This window comes from Gadus chalcogrammus, chromosome 4 (assembly GCF_026213295.1).
Source record: "Gadus chalcogrammus isolate NIFS_2021 chromosome 4, NIFS_Gcha_1.0, whole genome shotgun sequence".
In the NCBI taxonomy this organism is placed as follows: domain Eukaryota; kingdom Metazoa; phylum Chordata; class Actinopteri; order Gadiformes; family Gadidae; genus Gadus; species Gadus chalcogrammus.
The window spans coordinates 9811436-9831244 of NC_079415.1; the positions used below are offsets into that span (position 1 = coordinate 9811436).

Genomic DNA, 19809 nt, shown 5'->3' on the forward strand with positions numbered 1-19809 from the left:
TGTGCTGAGGCACCCGCACGTTGTTGGGGAAGATGGTGATGGACAGCGGGCTGCTGGCCGTCCTCTGGGCGAAGGCGTCAAGCTCGGCCGGGGTGGGGTAACGGGTCGCCGTGGAGACGGAGACCCCTGAAAGGGAAAGCGACAAAGAGGGGGGACGGAATAAGTGGTGAACAAAGATGAACAGAAGTATCAGCTATTGTGGTAATGCGACCCAAACGGAGGCCAACTTTTGGATACTGTCTACTTTGTGTTTCTCATCGTTTCTTTTCCAAATGCGTTAAAGGGAACAAGGGATGACAACTGCCCCTCTTTTAACTCATTTTGGAGGAGAAAGACACCGCGGGCTCGGTTTGATCAGTACTTGATTGAATTAATTCAGACTTATTTCGGTGCACAATCAGATTATCCAGGGAAATCACGGAGAGGAACAGAGGCAAGAGTAAGCGAGAGAGAGGGAGCGAGAGAGAGAGAGAGAGAAAAAAAAGAGGAGCTAATTTTACCACGGCTGATAAAATGGAAAGCGCTTGGTTACGAAACCTTTCGCAGGTAGATGTGACAACATGCGGTGCAAAATGTCAAAATAAAGTGCTAGCGATGGCAAGGGCGCAGCGTTACATATTAGCGTCTAAAAAAAGGATCCTAGGAGATCTTAATGTGGCACATCACCGGATTAAACACTTCAATTCGCCCTGTCTGTCCTACTGGAGTCCCATTCAATTCACCCCAGCTTCAACCCTTTTAAACCCAATATTACTTAATCACTTTATGAACCTAATTTGACACTAATTTAAAAGACCTAAAGCCCAAGTTGGGAAGGGAGAAAAAAAACAAGTTGAGGGAGGGAAGCAATCACCCAGAATACTGCGATTGAACGGTGTTAGGAAAGGTTGGAGAGACAAAGCCGGATTGGATTGAAGCGCCATTATTCATGCAATTTCATGGCTGCTTAGCTCTCGGTGACAAAGGAGAGGTGGTAGAGGTTCTCCATTTTAAACCCTATACATCACACCTGGTGGAGCTAACCACTACTGTTTAGAGAAACACCAGCCTGGTAGGGAATCTCCCCCCGAAAAAATTACTGAAAATAAACTAGATTACACTGTTATACTTGCAACTCCGGACCCAACCAGGGAAACAGGGCATTAATCGTTTGGTTTAGTGATAGAAAGGGAAGGAAACACGGCCGACAACAACACATTTAATTCCGCGTCCCCAATAGGGAAAACCCTATTCCAGCCGCGCAGGAAAGAGACCCCTCGCATGTTGTCCCCTTATTTGAAATTGATTTGGGAGTTTCATTTCATTCTAAGCTTCCCTCGACGACGAGCCACCAACTGTGAAGATGATTCAATCTAAAGCATCCATCTCATGAAGGAAATAAATTGGGTGTTTAAAATGGAACGGAAAGTGGCGGTGAGGTGAGAGTGCTTCCAATTTATCCAGAGATCCCCCCCCCCCCCCCCCCCCCTCCTCTTCCCCTGTGGAGAGTCAGTAGCGGGGGTGGTGGTGGAGGAGGGAGTGGGGAAGCACCGACCACTGGTCGAGTTACGAGCGGGGCTGGATGAGCTTTGTTAAGCATCACAACACCGGTCCAAAAGAAAAAGCCCACGTGAACGTCTATCACATGTCTCCCTGACCCTGTGAGGTAACCCCCCCCCCCCACACACACACACACACACACACACTGTTGTACAACACCAGATAGACCCACTGAAGGAGATGGAGGTCGTAGGTAGGAGAAAACATTGAGTAGCGATTTGTTGGAGATGTCTTATGCGAAAAACTGTTGGTGGATTTTAGACTGTATTTCCGTGCCCTGCCCCCATATTGGTACTTATCCTACTATTTATAGTATGATGTATAGTACTTATACTGGTACAAAAGTGAGGAGAATATATACCAAGAGGAAAAGTAAAGCCTGGTCACCTTATTTGACAAAAACAAGCACGGCAGTTTGCATACATCTTCAAATGGATGAGAGAATTTGTATTACATAATGCAATTTTATTGATTGAATAGGTACTTAACGGTGAATTAAGGGTCAAACATCTAAAGATGGCTCAAAGACATAGGCAGAAAAAAAAGGCATTTCTGGCCATAAAAACATTCATTGATCACAAAATAGAAGATGCACTAAAATAGGAGAAAATAGAGAATAGAGTCAATTTAGAGTTAAATTCTCAACCAGCTGTTACTAAACTACATGGTCTTATATGAAGAGGAGAAGTGGATGTTTGTGTGTCTACCCAATTATCACGTTAATAATAACACTGGAGCTCGAATTGACCTCTCTTTTTTTCCCCCTCGCCTTTAAATAGAGGCAGCTAAGTAGCGGCTGATGTGAAAGAGGCTGCAGACAAGACACCCTGCTGAGCGGCACCATGCAGGGATGAGAAACAGGTGTGCTTTCACACAAAACACCCTAATCCCTTTGCTCTGAGGAGAGACGACAGCCACGGATAGAGAGAGGAGAGACTGAGAGACTGAGAGACTGAGAGAGAGAGAGAGAGACAGAGAGAGAGAGAGAGACAGAGAGAGAGACAGACAGAGAGAGAGAGAGAGAGTGAGACAGAGGAGCAAGACAGATGGTGAAAGAGAGACAGAGAGAGGAGAGACAGAGAAAGGAGAGACAGATAGAGGAAGAGAGACAGAGAGGAGAGACAGACAGAGAGGAGAGACAGATAGACAGAGGAGCGAGACAGATGGTGAAAGAGAGACAGAGAGAGGAGAGACAGAGAAAGGAGAGACAGATAGAGGAAGAGAGACAGAGAGGAGAGACAGACAGAGAGGAGAGACAGACAGACAGAGGAGCGAGACAGAGAGAGGAGAGACAGATGGTGAAAGAGAGACAGAGAGAGGAGAGACAGATAGAGAGAGACAGAAAGAGAAGAGAAGGATAGAGATAGACAGACAGAGTGAGATAGGGAGAGAGAGAGACAGCGAAGGGAGAATGGCGGGTTATCTTACATTCTCAATTAAACGCTGTGGCTAATTAACCGCAAACGTGAAGGTGGCCTGATTAATCATATTCTGGAGTGTAGGCGGATCAAGTCATATCAGTTGATTTATGCGTGGTTGTGGGTCTTCGCCGGAATAAAGTAAAGTAAATCTGGGATGGAAACGCACAGCAGGAATAAGAACAAAAAACCCATCTCAGGTGTTAACCTTGTCACGATTTGAACGGGCTAAACCCTCGTTTGGCTCACATACACAGAACAACCCTACTCTCAAAAAAACACTTTAAAACTGGTTCATCTCGGTTTCGTTCCTGGGTCACGCTCAAAAGCATTTCAGTCTTGAACCAAGAGCCCGAGACCTCGTTGTTCGTGAGACGTTTGAGTTAATCACTGATTTACGGTTGGAGAACCAGGGCCCCAAGGCTCGGCTGGAGAGCAGGGTGCCGGCCTCGCACACTTGTTCTTTCTCTCTCTCGCTCTCTCTCCCTCTCTCTCCTTTTTCCTCTCCCTCTCTCCCTCCTCTTTCCTCTCCCTATCTTTATCCTTGCCTTCTAGTTCAACACATAAACACAGAGGCAGGAAAACCTGTCAAATAGACAAGATTAGATTAGAAACGTAAAAGTCGTTCTACAATTGACAGAAACCTGCCCTTGACAACATTCATTAACAAGGTTTTAATCATCCATATAGTATTCTGATATTATTGTATATTTAGGTTACACCAACGTTAATATGTAATAATGTGCTTCATTACAATGGAATGTATAAGACGAAACATTACTTGTCCGGCATGTAACATAAACACGGTACCACAATTAAATCGATATCTTCGAAATGTATTTCACCTTGAACATGAAACTTTACACAATTGTTTTTTAACACACCAAATTCCAAGTGCTTCAGCCGACCTTCACACACACACAGTGCAAATTAACCGCACATTAAAGAGCTTATTCTTCGTTGCCATGACAACACTCTCTACACACACACACACACACACACACACAGTTTGGCTTAATAGGCCCACTCATTACAAGCATGTAATTAATTGACCGCACCTCTATTCAGCTGGTGGAGCAGCTTTCTCTAAATGACTATTGTGCTGGTCAAGACCTGAGAGGGCAACAGACCGCACGTTGACGTATCTCCCCGATTTTAAGACAAGACCATCCTCACTACAACATAAAAATGTACTTTTAAATAATGTATCTCAATTAGGTCAATGTTCCTGCTCTGACAAAATTGTGGCACTATTCTACGACTAGTATTTAGTATATTACACAGTAGTAGTCTGCATTGTAGTATATCTACTACTGTGCCATAATGTGACTGTAATATATCAATATTAATGCACTATAGGAGCAAGCCTTTTTTATAAAACAAAGACTATACGAATCACACACATGCACACGGACAGGCACATGCGCGTGCACACACACACACACGCACGCACACGCGCGTGCACACACACACACACACACACACACACACACACACAACCCCCCCCCCATCTATAACCCACTCACAGTCAGCACTTCCTTTTTTTTTAGCTCAATCTCCTTCCGCAAACACGCACATACACAAACACAACAAGTCATTCACTCCAGTTTGTCGTCCTCTCCTCCATCTCCTCAACCTCCTCCTCCCTCCTCTCCTCCCCCTCCTCCTCCTCCTCTCCTCCCCCTCCTCCTCCTCCTCCTCCCTCCTCCTCCTCCTCCTCCCTCCTCCTCCTCCTCCTCCTCCTCCTCCTCCTCCTCCTCCTCCTCCTCTCCATTCCGGTAAAGTCTTGTCGAGGGCCCATTCAGTGAGCCACCGCGGGGTTGAGCACTTAGCGGTGTTTGCTGGGGAAGACTCTGAACACCAGTGTCACTCCACATTTGTTTCTGAGACGTTTGGCCCCGGCTTGCGGGCTATTGGGGGGGCTCGGGGGGGGGTGGTGGGTACGGGGTCGGAAAGTGCTCCGCTGAAAAAAAAGCCTCCTCTATACAACCACAGGCCAGCAGCGTGGGAAAAACAACGTTTCCAGACCCTTTATCCCCCGTCGAAGGGGACTCGCGGAGGGGCAAGGCATTAGCTCAATAAATCGTCTGCGCTCGCTTCGGCGCCGAAGACGTTTGACGAGAATTCAAATGTTCTGCGACGCGGTCACGTTCAGATGGCCTAAAATGAAGGCTGACGCTCTGAAATAGGCTCGCAACGACGTCAACAAACCAAGGCGGTTTGCCCTGGAACGTTTGAGTTGCATTGAACAGGATTCCCAAAATACTTTATTAGATGAAGCCGCATGCATGGCCATAGGCACACGGCTCGGATTGGACGAGAAGTTTGCTTCATCTGGTTGTGTTCTAAATGTCAGGCTAGCGCTCCGGGCTAACACAGGGAGGGGTGTGTGGGGTTGGGAGGGGGAGTTGGGGTTATTCAGTGAGAGTGTTAGCTGCTAGCAAAACAAGGGGGGGGGCGAGGAGGGGCAGGAGGGGGGGGGGGGGGGGGGGGGGTATGTCCTGCAGGTAAACAGTAGGAGGATGGCTGTGATGAGTTCTTGCCTGGGGCGATCCAGGCCCTTCTGTTCTGGCGTTTAGCAGACAGGTGCTCCACTGATTCGCAATTAATAGTTAATAACAGAGAGACAAAAGGGGCGTTTTTGACCCGAGGAGGTGGTGCGTTAGAGATGAGGAGACACGGGCAATGTGGGTCATGCAATACGTTGAGTTGAAAAGGTCTTTGCGTAACCATGTTTTTGACAAAAACTGCAATTAAAAAACGTTTCAGGACTATATCTATTAACACAATGGGCTCACAGGCAAGCCAGGCAGAATGGATTTACCTTTTGATGATTACCTATTATAATGAGCGCTGATCAGAGGCCAACATGGTCACTACATTTTCGATTTCCTTGTTTTTGAATTGCTTCATCTCGCAATCGCATAACTGTGTGTTTTACAATCTCATGAATGTTTTAGAAGCACTAGATGAGGATTTGTCAGTCCTGTTCGCTTCAGGAATATTGCCAGATAATTAACACAGGAAAGATCTACATGTTTATTTTTTCAAATCAATATTGTTCTTGTTCGGGGTTCGCGTCTCGCAAGAACCACACAAGATAATCGTAGTTAGATCATTTTGAAATCACTTTAAAAACGTGTTTCGAAAATATAACAACGGTTGTATATCTGCACTGAGTCATATCAACACACTGAGATTATTATATTCTGTATAATGTATGCACTGTCTGCACTGTTGTCTTTTTGCACTATTATGTTATTATGTTATATTGTATATGTTGTGGGGTAAATATTTTAATAGCACATTTGGAGTATGGGGAAAGGCAATTTCGGTCCACTTTGAAACTTCTTGCAGGGTCGGTCTGACAATAAAGTTCACTTTGACTTTGACATCAACACAGTCAATAGACATCCATAAGGAAATCCTTGTGACACAAGAGACCCACCAATTCTTTATTTGCTCTTCTATTTGTGGTGAAGATGTCATATAAACACAGGTGGTCCCGCTCAAAGCTCCCCTGATGTAGGTCAGGATGAGGCAGTGGCAGCAGAAGACTCGGTGGGACTCACCTTTGTGAGTGTAGGGCTGTGACGTTGGCATGGCGAGGGCCAGCGGGGGCACCACCTCCAGGACCCTGGTGGTGCATACCAGGTGCTGGGAGGAGAAGTTCTGGTGGCGGGGGATGCAGGCCAACATGGTGTCTCGCTGCGTCGGAGAACCTGCTGTGGATGGAGACGGAGATACATGACACATGAGTTGATACACGCTTGCAAGAAGGAAAAGGCGATTCAGCTTATTTCTGTGTTTATTTATACTTAGGTCGTATCGTGTTTTATGCGAATGTCAACAGAGCGATGTCTTTATGATGGTATAAATTCTACATCTGAACATTAGATTTAAAAATAAATAAAATAAACTGCAAGCTGGCGGAAAAGTGTTAGACCCCACAGGGCCCTCTCTATTCGCACATCAAAAGACGACATCCGCTCCCACTTGCACTTCAATAGCCTTCTTCAAACCGCGCTCACGCATGGGCACTGTGAACACGGTTACATCCACCCACCTACACCCCCACGACACGACCCGAGCAGAAACACACATCAACCACCGCCAAAATACTACAGATGTAAACCAGTACTTAGCGGTGGTGACTACACAGCCCTCCAACCCCTCACGCCTCCCCCCCCCCCCCCCCCCCCACGCACGCACACACCCACCCACACTCCGCCCCCCACCTCTCTCTCCACGTGCTCGTTATGATGTCTCTTTCCCCGTCGTCAACCTTGATCTGTCAGTCGCCAGCGCCAGATCATTTACAAAGGCAACTCTTAGCCCCCCTGCGGCGAGCCGCCTCTAATCTGTAACTGGCGTGTAGAACAGTGTTTCCTTTTTTTATTCCCTCTTCTTTTAAAATATAATTGCTGTATGAATTGAAGCCGATATTGATTTGCACGGGGAAGGTGGGGGGGGGACTCCGAAAGCGGCTATTTTCCTTTAGAACGCGTGTGCTATTTGCAGAGATAAGTATTGTCAGACGTAATGAGTGGCTGAGTGTTGGAGTAACTGCCTCTTCCCCCCCCCCCCCCCCGGCGCCGCTGATTGCAGCCATTTTTCCTGCACTGAAAACGAGGTATTATCTACACACACCCGAGCGCATAGATAAACGCGTCGGAAAATACTCCCTTTCTCTTTTATTTTTTCCCCATGCAGTCAGCAACTCTAAAGGCTGGAAGAGCCCACCGAAAGACGCACCTCGCCCCCCCTCCCCGAGGCCATCAGATATACGCTGAAACGAACATCCCTGGAGATAAACCAGTAGCCAAGCGTACACATTCTGCCATTTCCATTCGCACTATTTCAAACTGCTATCTCCTCTTGAAAAAAAAGAGGTGCTCGTAATGAGAACGCAATTAAATCTGAATACTTTTTTTTAAAGGCAAAACTACAACTAACTGGCAGGCGACTAGGAGCTCGCAACAAACACATCCTCCTCCACCCCCCCCCCCTACCCCCCGTCAGGCATCCTTGATCCTGACTGGCTCATTTCTCTTCTGCCGTTTCTTCTGGGCTGATTGTTTTCATTTCTCCCTGCAGCTCCAGAGGGCGGCTCAAGTGATCCAAACATAGGATGGAGTGTTCGCTGACTAGCTGCAGAAACATGATTACCTCCACCTTCCCCATAGGCAAGGGGGAACAGAGCGGCTTTCATTGTAGTCCCGGGGAGGCCTGAGGAGACCACGTCTACTCCACCTTCTTGATTCCCATCAGTGACAGGCCAACCCCCCACTGCTCAGAAAACAGTGGTTTGAATCGTCTCGGCACACACACGCGTATCTGAAGAGCTAAAAGCCTGGTTGCCCCGTGGTCAGGCTCCATTTTGAAAAACAATGGCAATTTTAAAAACAGCCTGGCCTTACCACACATTTCGAGATGGAGGGTTGTGGGGGGGTGGGGGTGGAAAGGAAGCGGCAAAGAAAAGAAAGATAGAGAGGTTTGCTGTTAACTACTTTACGACCACAAGAGAATGCAAGAACAAGAATTGATTCCATTACTAGGAGAACATGAAAAAGAACAAAGAATCGCAATCCTTTGAAATAACATTACAGTTCAAAGAGAGAGAGCGAGATGGAGAGAGAGAGAGGGGGGGGGGGGAGCGAGAGAGAGAGACAGAGAGAGGGCTTGATTATACTTAAGATAGTTCCCCAGACATCAGTAAGAGAGTGAAAGCATAATTGATGACTTTTTCTCTAATCTCAGTCACACAAAATGTGAAATCTGACATTTCTGTGAAAATTCAAAGCTCCAACCCGACATGGGATCCATTATTTAAGAGCCCGTGTGCTCCACGGACCAAACATCGGCGCCGCTGAGAGCGCCGCTATAATTCTTTCCCTTAAAAGTTGCCGACAAACCTTGACTCAATTCTGCGGTACATGATAGGCAATCCTGATAACAACAACAACCCATTTCTCCTACATAAACACGGATCGCCTCACGCTATGGAACGTATCGTAACCAAACCTATCTCCTATTCGCAACCATGTTGTCCTTCGAGCCCTTCCCTATCAAAGGTCTCCCTCGGACACATTGACGAGAAGGAGGGAGGACAAAGTTTGGGACAGTCAAGGACGTCGCCTCCTTGCGGGCTGTGGGCGTGACACCAGCCCGGTTGATAAGCGGCGTTATCGGAGGGGCCCCCCCCGATGCGGCCCCGCCGCCGAGGGCCTGCCAGAGAGATAAGCTCCCCCACGCTCAGCAGTCCATCTTTTGTCTTCCCAGGTTTTTTTTTGATAAGGGGCATTTTGGCAGACAAATTGGCCTGTTCCAGAGCTGCTGCTGCTGCTTCACTGCATTAGGAGGTGGTGGGGACGGAGGTGAAGGGAGGTGGTGGGGGGACGGAGGTGAAGGGAGGTGGTGGGGGGACGGAGGTGAAGGGAGGTGGTGGGGGGACGGAGGTGAAGGGAGGTGGTGGGGGGACGGAGGTGAAGGGAGGTGGTGCCGGCAGAGGCTACAGGCTAAGTCCAAAAAAACGGGCTGGCACATAAAATATCATATAAAAATGTCTCTCTTTTTTGTTGCGCTGTGTGTTCTTTTCCCTGGGATCCGGGAAGTAGATCTGACAAGACAATGAGGTCACCGCCACAGAGATGAGCCATCTCCCGCACCGTCACCACTTCATCATAAATGATGGCTCCGGTGTTCATCATCTGAAGGAGAAGTCGGCAGTGGCCGGATACCGTTTCGAACGCCAGCGTTTTGAAGATGGTGTTTTGAGTTGCGAGGAGGAGGAGGTAGGTGGGCGGGTGTGTGTGTGTGTGTGTGTGTGTGTGTGTGTGTGTGTGTGTGTGTGTGTGTGTGTGTGTGTGTGTGTGTGTGTGTGTGTGTGTGTGTGTGTGTGTGTGTGTGTGTGTGTGTGTGTGTGTGTGTGTGTGTGGGGGGGGGGGGGGGTTACAACAAGCATACTGTATAAGGTTACCCGACATCTTCTCTCGGCCCGGTAACCTTATACAGTAATCACACTGGACTACAAATCACATTTCACAGAGAGAACCACCACTGGCTGCCGACCAGAAACGGATCAAAAATTCATATAAAAAGGGGGGTTGGGGGACGGTGGGGTTGTGGGGCAAGCTGCCCGAAAAAATCGCAGCTAATGGATATTCTGATTGATGACGGAGAAGTGCTGCACATCAATATCTATCTGGGAGGGGGGGCGGGGGGGGGGGGGGGGGGTGGGGGGGGGTGGAGAGGAAGGTTGAGCGCCGAGTGAGTGACACCATCTGAAAGCCATAAATTACAGCAGTCAGCCTCGACAAGAGGGTCCTGTCTGACCTTCTGGGGGCTCACGGCTGAGGCTGAAGCACCTGCAGCCCGGGGGAGGAAAAGGCAAAGAGTGCCAAGACTCTGCCTTTCAGCCCGCAGATAAAGACCACTACAGATGCATACCAATTCACACACAAACACGCACACACACACACGCACATATACACACACACACAAACACACACGTGTATTAACATACACACACACTTTTTGTGCTTTGCACGCACATGCTCCGAAATATGTACACATGTACACACATCCGAACACACACACACACACACACACACACACACACACACACACACACATGCATGCCACACACTTAGACACACACACACACAACCTAAATTTGGATTAGCATATGAGTGCTATGCTAATAGTCTTCTTTTTTCTCTTTCCGCAGAGGAAATGGAAGAGCAGTTTTGATGATGGAGCAGAACGGGGAAAAGGGGGCACTAGCATGGAACAGTGGAGTACAAAACGGATGGCGGGGTTAATTTAAATATAAATAAATGATTAGCATGGAAGGCGGGCTAGACCGGCTCCAATATAGATGGAAAAAGCGTGGGAGAAGGCGTCGTGGACGTCATTTGAGCCACAACCTACAATAAAGTAATAGAAGTAATGTACCAATACATCACGTTGCATATATACATAATATCCATCCATCCATGCATCGATATATCTATTTATAGATACACGTGTGTTTGTATATATCAGTGTTAATATACAGTCTTGGCAATAGACCCGGCAGAAGTCAGCCTGACTGATGGCGACAGGACGAGCGATTTGACATCCGACACAGACAGACCTAGACAGCGAGCGGTTCTGCTGCAGCTGCCGAGCACACCGCGGTGCACTCCCCCGCACGAGTCCCCCCCCGCTTTACCCTCATACATTTTTAATAGAATCTATTACTCGCGGATTAGCCTATAAGAGGCTGGCCTGGTTAAATTCTCTCTTAATAGTTTGCATAATGGCCATGAGAGCAGCAAACACAGGAGACACACAGATTTCTCTCGTATGTGTTCTTTGCGATTAGAGGGAGATGGACAGAGAGAGAATACCAGGGAGACAGGGACAGAGAGAGAGAGAGAGAGAGAGAGAGAGAGAGAGAGACAAAGAGACAACCAGAGAGACATAGGGACAGACAGACAGAGAACCAGAGAGACATAGGGAGAGAGAGAGAGAGAGAGAGAGAGAGAGAGAGAGAGAGAGAGAGAGAGAGAGAGAGAGAGAGAGAGAGAGAGAGAGAGAGAGAGAGAGAGAGAGAGAGAGAGAGAGAGAGAGAGAGAGAGAGAGAGAGAGAGAGAGAGAGAGAGAGAGAGAGAGAGAGGGACATGGACACAAAAGGTTGAAAAACAGGACATCCAAGCAAGCTGGAGTGACTGGCTCTTCCTCATACAATAAGCACACTCTGGGGCCCCCGGCAGCTAACAATGACACTCATTCCCACTGAGATGAATGCTGGTAAGAAGAAGGAAAAGGTATTACAACGGTGTTAGCGAGAGGATTTCTGTACAATTCATGCACATGCTGAAAATACAATGCAATAAATTACAATATTACATACAATGGCAGTGTAGGTTGTAGCATCTCTAGTGAGGAAACTATGCAGTATTTATATTGGGCTGAAAGGGATGGTGTCTCACAAAAGTCATTGTACATCCAGTCTGGTACAGCTTTGGTGTATTGTTAAGACCTATTTCCTTCTTATTGCATTGGGAATGCAGGGTTTGATATAAGAAACCAGAGATGGGCATTACAATCTGTGATTTAATGGCCTACCATTTCTTCAAAGAAAATAAGTTACAACAAGTGTTAAACTCTACTCAAATCAGTTTGTGATTAGTGATCGTATTGGGGTATTATATAAAATAAATGTTGAATATAGGTCAGGATGGATGACTAAATTAGTTCATTATGAATGTAACCATGCAAATTAGCTTCCATTCCCAAAACATTTGTGACTAAGGTTTCCTTTCATCTTTTCACATCTCAATATTCATTGGTCTAATAATAAATGTGTGGTTGATGTAATAAACGATCTACAATACTTTATAGGCTTCATTTTAATTTGGGTCATCATGCTAACATGAATAAGACCGGTAACATAATATTGTATATAGGTCAATAAATATTCTCGTCGTTCGAGAGACGATTGAGAGCCAAACATGCAGGAGGAGGATGACCATGTAATAGAGAATGCTTTTCAGTAATATGAACAGGAAGGTGTAATATTGACCAACAAGGTCCAATGTGTTTCCACGACGTGAATGCCTTTCCTTATTTGCTCTAACTTAATCATGGCGAGAAGTAAAATTGCACGCTTGAATATATAATGGCCCTTACGGAATTGGAGCTGACATCTATCTCAATGGAATCACTTACATATATGACAGTTGATTCAAAACAATACGCCATCTGGCATGGCGGCACAAACAAACCAGTAAGCATTATTGAGAGGAAATACCGACTCAGCCGAAAGAATGTCATACTCTTCACAATCGGCGATGGAGTGATGGAGGCTTTTGATTGCAGCTTTGAGACTTTGGTAACAGCTAGATAGGTTTTATAGTTGGACAGTGAGGAGTAAATTTGTTCCAACGGAATTTGTGATGGAGATCTCCAAATATGCAGAGAGAGGGCTACTTCTAGCAAGGACACATAGTTAAGCGATCCACTCATATTTAAACAGTCTTTCAGTGCAAAACCACACTTTAGCTTTGGATGTAGGCCTATTCAACCTTGACTTCAAGCAATGAAATACTGACAAACCAATGTGTATCTATATACCTGTTTATAATCATGTACTAGTTCAACAGGCAACAAACATTTGCACACACACAAACACACACGCACGCACGCGCACACACACACACACACACACACACACACACACACACACACACACACACACACACACACACACACACACACACACACACACACACACACACACACACACACACACACACACACACACACACACACACACACAGCTCAAAAGGGGTTGGGTGGGGGGGTAATTAGGTGTTATCTTGGTGGAACAACCTTGGTAGGCAGCAGGAAGCCTTGGACATTCCCAGATCTGCTGTCGCACGCAGACAGTTGCCAAGGCAAGTAAGAGAGAGCCAGAGAGCCGAGAGAGGCTTGACCAATGCTAAGAAAGCATCAAATTATGGGGGAGGGTGAGAGCCTATCTTATCCTTATCTGCATATGTGCCCCACACACACACTACAACTCACTGAAGGACCCGAACACTAGTCGCTTTGAAAGTCACAGTTGTTCTGTTTGAATTGTTCTGTTTGTCTTTGAGTCGTCTTACCGATAGACATCCTCAGTTCATCTTGTTTTTCCAACTCATTATCCTTTGTTTTGTGTTCTACCTTTGTTGATTGTTAATTTTTTATTGTCCTGTCCTTTAGCTTAACCAAGTCCAGTAAGGGTCTTAGTATTGATTACCATTTTTGGTTTTACGTTAGACAGTTTTTCATCTTGCTTACTTTGTTCATCTTTTTGTTTAAACCTTGGTTTGAGTCGCCTTTGCAGTCAGGAACCTGATCAAAAAGAATAAAAATGAATAGTGAGTGAGTGAGCGGGACAGGGATTGTTAATGAAGATGTCCTGAGAATGCCACTGTACATTTTAAGTTAATATATTTCACATTTGCTTTTAAAGTGATATGAGACGACAGACAGCTCTGACAGCAGAAACAGGAAATTTCCACTGCAGGAGGGGGAAAAACCAAACTCTTGTGCCAATACGCAGAATGTATAATGTGACAGATTCCTTTATTAAGCTGTTTTGAAAGTATTATATTTTATGAAGCAGTGTGACTGTTGTGATTCATATAAAAAGTGCTTTGGAAAGCTCCTTTTATAGCAGAGCTTGATCAAAATTGTAGATGATCATATCTACTGTGCCACTGCCTACTATCAGAAACAGCTCAGCTTATTAAAGGGCTTCTGGCTTGAATAACACCTTGCCCCATAAAATCTATAACTAAAGTCAGATGTGGTTGCTTTCATTGGCACTTGCCCCAGTTTCTACAATAATACTTGAATGCATTTAACTATTGTGAGTAATTATCCCAATATAGTGTTTTTTTCTTGGGATGTTTTTATTGTATTCCTTAAAATCCCCATTCCCTGAGCTGATTCAATCCACACAGCAATACTGTAGTACAGCCAGCCCACAGAGCTGTCTCTACCATTCTCTCCATCTCCTCTCCTCTCTCCCGTCTTCCACCGCAGCTCATTACACTGACAACCGGGTCACTGATTCTTTCAAGTAATTAAAAATGAGATAAACCTGAGAACGCTAAAGAAAAAGGATTACATCTATATTTATATAACACACATATATATATTATATATATATGACTATATCTCTATAATATATATACACCCATATATATATATTTATATATATAATATATATAGATACACACACACACACATATATATGTATATAATATATATATACATTCATATATATAACTATATATATATAAATAACTATGTATCTATAATATATAAATATATTTATGCATCAAGAAAAAGATTATATATATATTATATATATTCCCACACATGGGCCATTGGGCCATATGGCCATGGCCTTTGAATTCGCACCACAAAGTGACCAAATTGAAAAATAAATAAAAGCAATATAGCCAAGAGGCTGATGGGATATGGACTGCCTCGGTTCCCTTCCCTCCCCCCACCACTGACCCTGAAGGCCTAGGCCATAACCCCACCACGCTGAACCCTGCCTCCCTCTAACCCTCTCATCCTATTAAAATGAAAAGACCAATTAGGCAGATTTCAAAAGATGGCAGGCTGTCTCTAATTGCACATGACGTCCTTTGGCAGATGGAGAAGAAGACAAAAAAAAGGTTATTTACCATGGACCCTGAAAGATATGCCTATAACATCCAAAGCGTGGAGCAGCACTGCATTATCCCTGATAGAGTAGCTCAGCCCTGTGTCCCTTCCAACGGAGGTCACTTTACATAATGTGTTCCCTGCACGGTGGACTTATTGCCAGCATTACATTCAGATCACGGCCCAGCCTGAAGCTACAGGCCTATAGGTTATGTGGGAGGAAAACACAACACATGTTCTCTGTCGGTCATGCTACTGCTTTCTATAATAACATTGCTAGCGCCAAAACAACGGGGTTGTTTCACCCTCAAAGGGAACAGCTTGTTTGAGTTTAACTTAATTTAAGTTCAGGTAAACCAGCTTAACTAAAGCTCAACCTATGGCCAGTAGGACAACTGGAGATAAACTGCTGATGGGGTGCACGTCGGCCGGTGTTAAAACTCCATATGTGCACACATGACAGAATTCATGGACAGAATACAAATTGCAACAGGTTTCTCTTGTTTTGGATTTTACCACCACATAAATGAAAGAGCCAAGGGCAATATCCTGGAAATGAGTAATCCATTGTCTGAATACTGTGATGTATTACCAAGGTACAGCTTGTCTGGCTTCTAATGAAATTAACATCCCTAGCCACCACTATACAAAACGTAGAGGCTATTAAATGAAAAAGTATGTTGAGGATAAGTGAAATGGATTGAACGTCAAAGCAAGATATATAAACAAAGCAATCATCTTGGTCGAGCAATGGCTTTACGTTTTCCGTTGCATCGATTACAATATGGTAACCAACCATGGAACCTATGTTTATCACATAATTGCTCAATTTGAACCGGAACCAGTGAACCTCTAAGTCGAATATATAACAGTGTTATAGTGGGGGAGAACAGGTTACAACCTAACACGGGGAGCAAACTAACGGGATCGTATCAATGTGCCCAGGGTCCTATGTTCCCAGGGTCCTGTGTTCCCAGGGTTCTCTCAGGGTCCGATATGTCTAGGGTCCAAGGGTTCCCCAGTTGGGAACCTATTGTGTTCGGGTCACACAATTTGAAGGGTTTTTATTTTATTTCTAAAATTGTTTTATTTCATGATGAAGGTCTCTAACAAATGCCACTGTTCTATTGTGACAATCTCACTGTATTGGTGTTTGGACATTTGGGCGAATGTCAAGAAAATCCACTATAGATGATCGGCGTAAGAAAACTAACTAACAAACTAGATACTTAAGTCATGTGTTGGGATGCTTGTGTGATGTGATGTTTTTATGTCAGTTAGAAGAAAGATGTGAAGTGTGAAATTTACATTAAAAAACATGTAGCTAGGCTATCGTTTTCACCGTAAATAAGCATTAAGCTATGATGTTTTGTGGTTCCATTACTCAAACCATTTGATAAGCCGTTGTCATAGTTGACCTGCGTTTTTTTCCACTGAAATTACATATATCAAACCAAATGTAATCAAAAATTGTATTGTGCTAATACATGACACAATTGTTTCCAAATAATGTATCGTATTTTTAAACTATCACAGGCAATGTTAGATCAATCCCTTCATGTGTAACACTTGGGGGTAGATGTAACGTTTCACTTAGGTAACTTATGCTCTGATTGTTACCTACGTGTATAAAACATGATTAGGCTAACTTGAAAAACATCTAAAGAAATCAATCCAAACACGAAATGTTTTTCTGTGCCCGGCTCTCTACAATCTTTAAAAATATGGATAAACATTCAAATAATTCGATTTTGATTTCTAGATATATTGATATTGTCTCAACCTTGGCCTTTCAATACATTATTGCTCCAATTGCTGAAAGGGGCAAATCCATTGCATAGGCTACCGTAACCTACTCTTTTGTGCACTTAATACTAATACGCCTGCAACACCCCGTCTCTCTGACCAATAGATGATCTGACACACGCACTAAAGCGTGCAAGATAGAATTTCACACCTGGTCTATAATCCATAAGACCCTCTGCTGGGGCCAACCTTCCACCTCGGCTGCCACGGGTGCAATGAGGTGCGATGATCCCACCTCCGGCTTAGACAATAGAATTGGAAACTAAGCTTTTCGGAGGTAGCTCTGCAGAACCAATAACATAGGCATACTTCAAAGGGTTTCCGGTAACCATTGAGATCCTGGCATGTAAAGACCTCTTTATTGGGAGAGAAAAGCACGGCGTAAGCAGTAGATATTGGCTCGACTTTGACTAATGAATACACTTCGCTTGTTTTAAAACAACCGAGAAACTATTCCAAGGACATCGAAGGAATGATTCAAGCTTATGCATATACCGTGCCAGGAAATGGTTCAATAAAAATAAATCATATAAATAGCCACATAGGCCCAATGCAGGATTCAAAGGGGTTTCAGTCTGCAATGATTTAAGTGCTCCCATGACATTGCCTATAACTCTTTAGTACTCCCCTGTACATTTGATATGCGACATGAGTCCAGCATTATTACTACTACCTTGATTCATTTATGAGAAATGTTTAGGGATGCGTTATCACAAGAGTAGCCCGAAGATGCATATTGGCTTGAAGGGCGATAACGGAGCAATTCATTAAGGCGAACTGAACATATAGGCTACCAATCACATGCATTGTTTGATAAAAGCAACAGCGTTAAACTCTTTGGTCGGTTGGCTACATAATAAAAGCACAAAATAATTTTCAATAAACTATTTCCTATAATATCAAAGTCAAGTGACTTTGCTCAAACAAAACAACGTTATAATTAGAATACTCGCACATTAAAAAAGCGCACATAGGTGTCCACCAAATTGTCAATGTAATGAGTTAGAAATGAACACAACAGTCACTTACAGTTTTATCTTATCATAAGGCTTGTTTATCTTTGGTTCGAAGCGACTGATTGGTTATTCTCTTGGTCGGAAGGCGTTTTTCCTCCGCAAAAGCAATCTCGCCACAAATATCCTGATACGTGAGGGAAAATTCAAGCGGAATATCCATTGGCGAGGTTAACTCCATGTAGATTGCTTCTATGTCATACCCAGGTATATGTTGCTTTTAACGACTAGGTTTTGTTTAAAATAGCTTCCATCTCCTTCCTTGCATCCAACTAAGCTAGGCGACCGTGATGTCGGAGTAGAAATGATGAGTCCACCGCACCGCACTGATGAAACCGGCTTCAGTCCAATCAATCAGGAGACATTTGAATATTCCCACGGTTCAGCCAATCGCTTAAAAGAGAAGGCGGTAGTTCGGTGACGATTATTGCGTCAGAGCAAGCGAGACGTTCTCTCGCGGTAAAGAGCACACTATTGTAGTAGGCCTATCCATGGTAGTACCCTACTTGCCTTCATTCACAATAATAGTAGTAATGATAGTACAATATAAGCAGTCATCATACAAAACAATGTAATACGCCATGTTTGTTTTTGTCAACAATTCAGCACAATGTAAATGGTTGGTATAAAACAAACGTGGTTATGTGTGTGTAGGCCTGTGGAACATCAACATCAGAAGCAATTCACTAAATGATCCTAAATGACCATTACCATGCTTTGTTATAACCTTTTTTGATTATAGGCTACTCCGTTGAAAGTCTGTCACGCTATGAGCCAACCAGCAAGTAAATCAACAAAGAAAACACTTTTGTATCCTTTAATATGCCATGGACACACAGAGCGAGCAAACCTAAAATAGACACAGTTGTTATGAGAGAACAATGTTTCTAATAGCATGTTAGATTAGTGGCCAAACTCTTTAAAAACTGATGTATTAAAGATCATATGATTAATGTATTAGTGTTTTGATTCCTCAAGGTGCACTAAGATGCTCATGAAAGAAAAGGGAAAACAGAGATAATATTGTGTGTTCAATAAATAGCCAAATGTGAGGAAATATGAAGTCTGAAAATAGCCTTATGTATAATGTAGGTCGAGTTATTATTGTGATACTGTGAGACCATCAAAACAACATTTCAAGGCTTTTCAAATTTATTCTGACAGTATAAAGGAGGAATGGAAATCAACTGTCAGGTTTATAAAATTGTGTTTGTGCATTGTTGAAAAGTTTAAGATTAAATTATGGCCAGTGTACGAAAAGTAGCAACTATGAATTTCGAAAACCCATTTTCTATTCAATAAGTCAAAGAAGCCAATATCCTGAGATAATAAAAATAAGAAGGCACTAATAAAATGCTGTTCATCACCCAATAGTTGTTGACAGGACCTAATGAAATGTGTGTGTGCCCGGATGACAAGTAAGGAAAGCATTTGACTATAGTCTGGGTGAACCTGGCACCGACAAAAGCACACCTGTGCCTGACAGGCACTGAAAAATAAATCAGTCAGGTTCTTGGTGACATCTTTCTAACATAAATACATATTATTGAACCACTCTGCCCCCTGTTGGCATAAATAAGTTACACATAGATCTAGTCACGTCGAATTCTTGACCTTTTATAAACGTACTCTTAAATTCAATAAATCACTGTGCTTAGTCGTGCATAAAAATTCAATGCATATTGATTCGTAGGTTATTAACTATGGACATTTGGGCACTTATTTCGCAGTTTGTAGTGAGATGTTTACGTTGTCAGCTGTTACCTGCAGCTCGGCGTGAGTCCGCCCTGGTTCCCAGGGAAACGCTTTTAGCTTCG

General features: G+C 44.1%; 1 protein-coding gene across 1 annotated transcript in view; it reads right to left on the bottom strand.

Annotated features, from left to right (window-relative positions):
* The window catches only part of LOC130380530 (protein FAM222A), an 8089-nt gene extending 1433 nt beyond the window's left edge, over positions 1 to 6656 (bottom strand). The window contains exons 1-3 of the mRNA XM_056587766.1: positions 6582 to 6656; positions 5135 to 5147; positions 1 to 126 (exon numbers count right to left, since the gene is read on the bottom strand). The exon at positions 1 to 126 is cut by the window's left edge and continues 1433 nt beyond it. Coding sequence (XP_056443741.1) covers positions 1 to 126; positions 5135 to 5147; positions 6582 to 6656 — 214 coding nt within the window. The remainder of the gene's footprint in view (positions 127 to 5134; positions 5148 to 6581) is intronic.
* Between the last annotated feature and the right edge of the window lie 13153 nt (positions 6657 to 19809).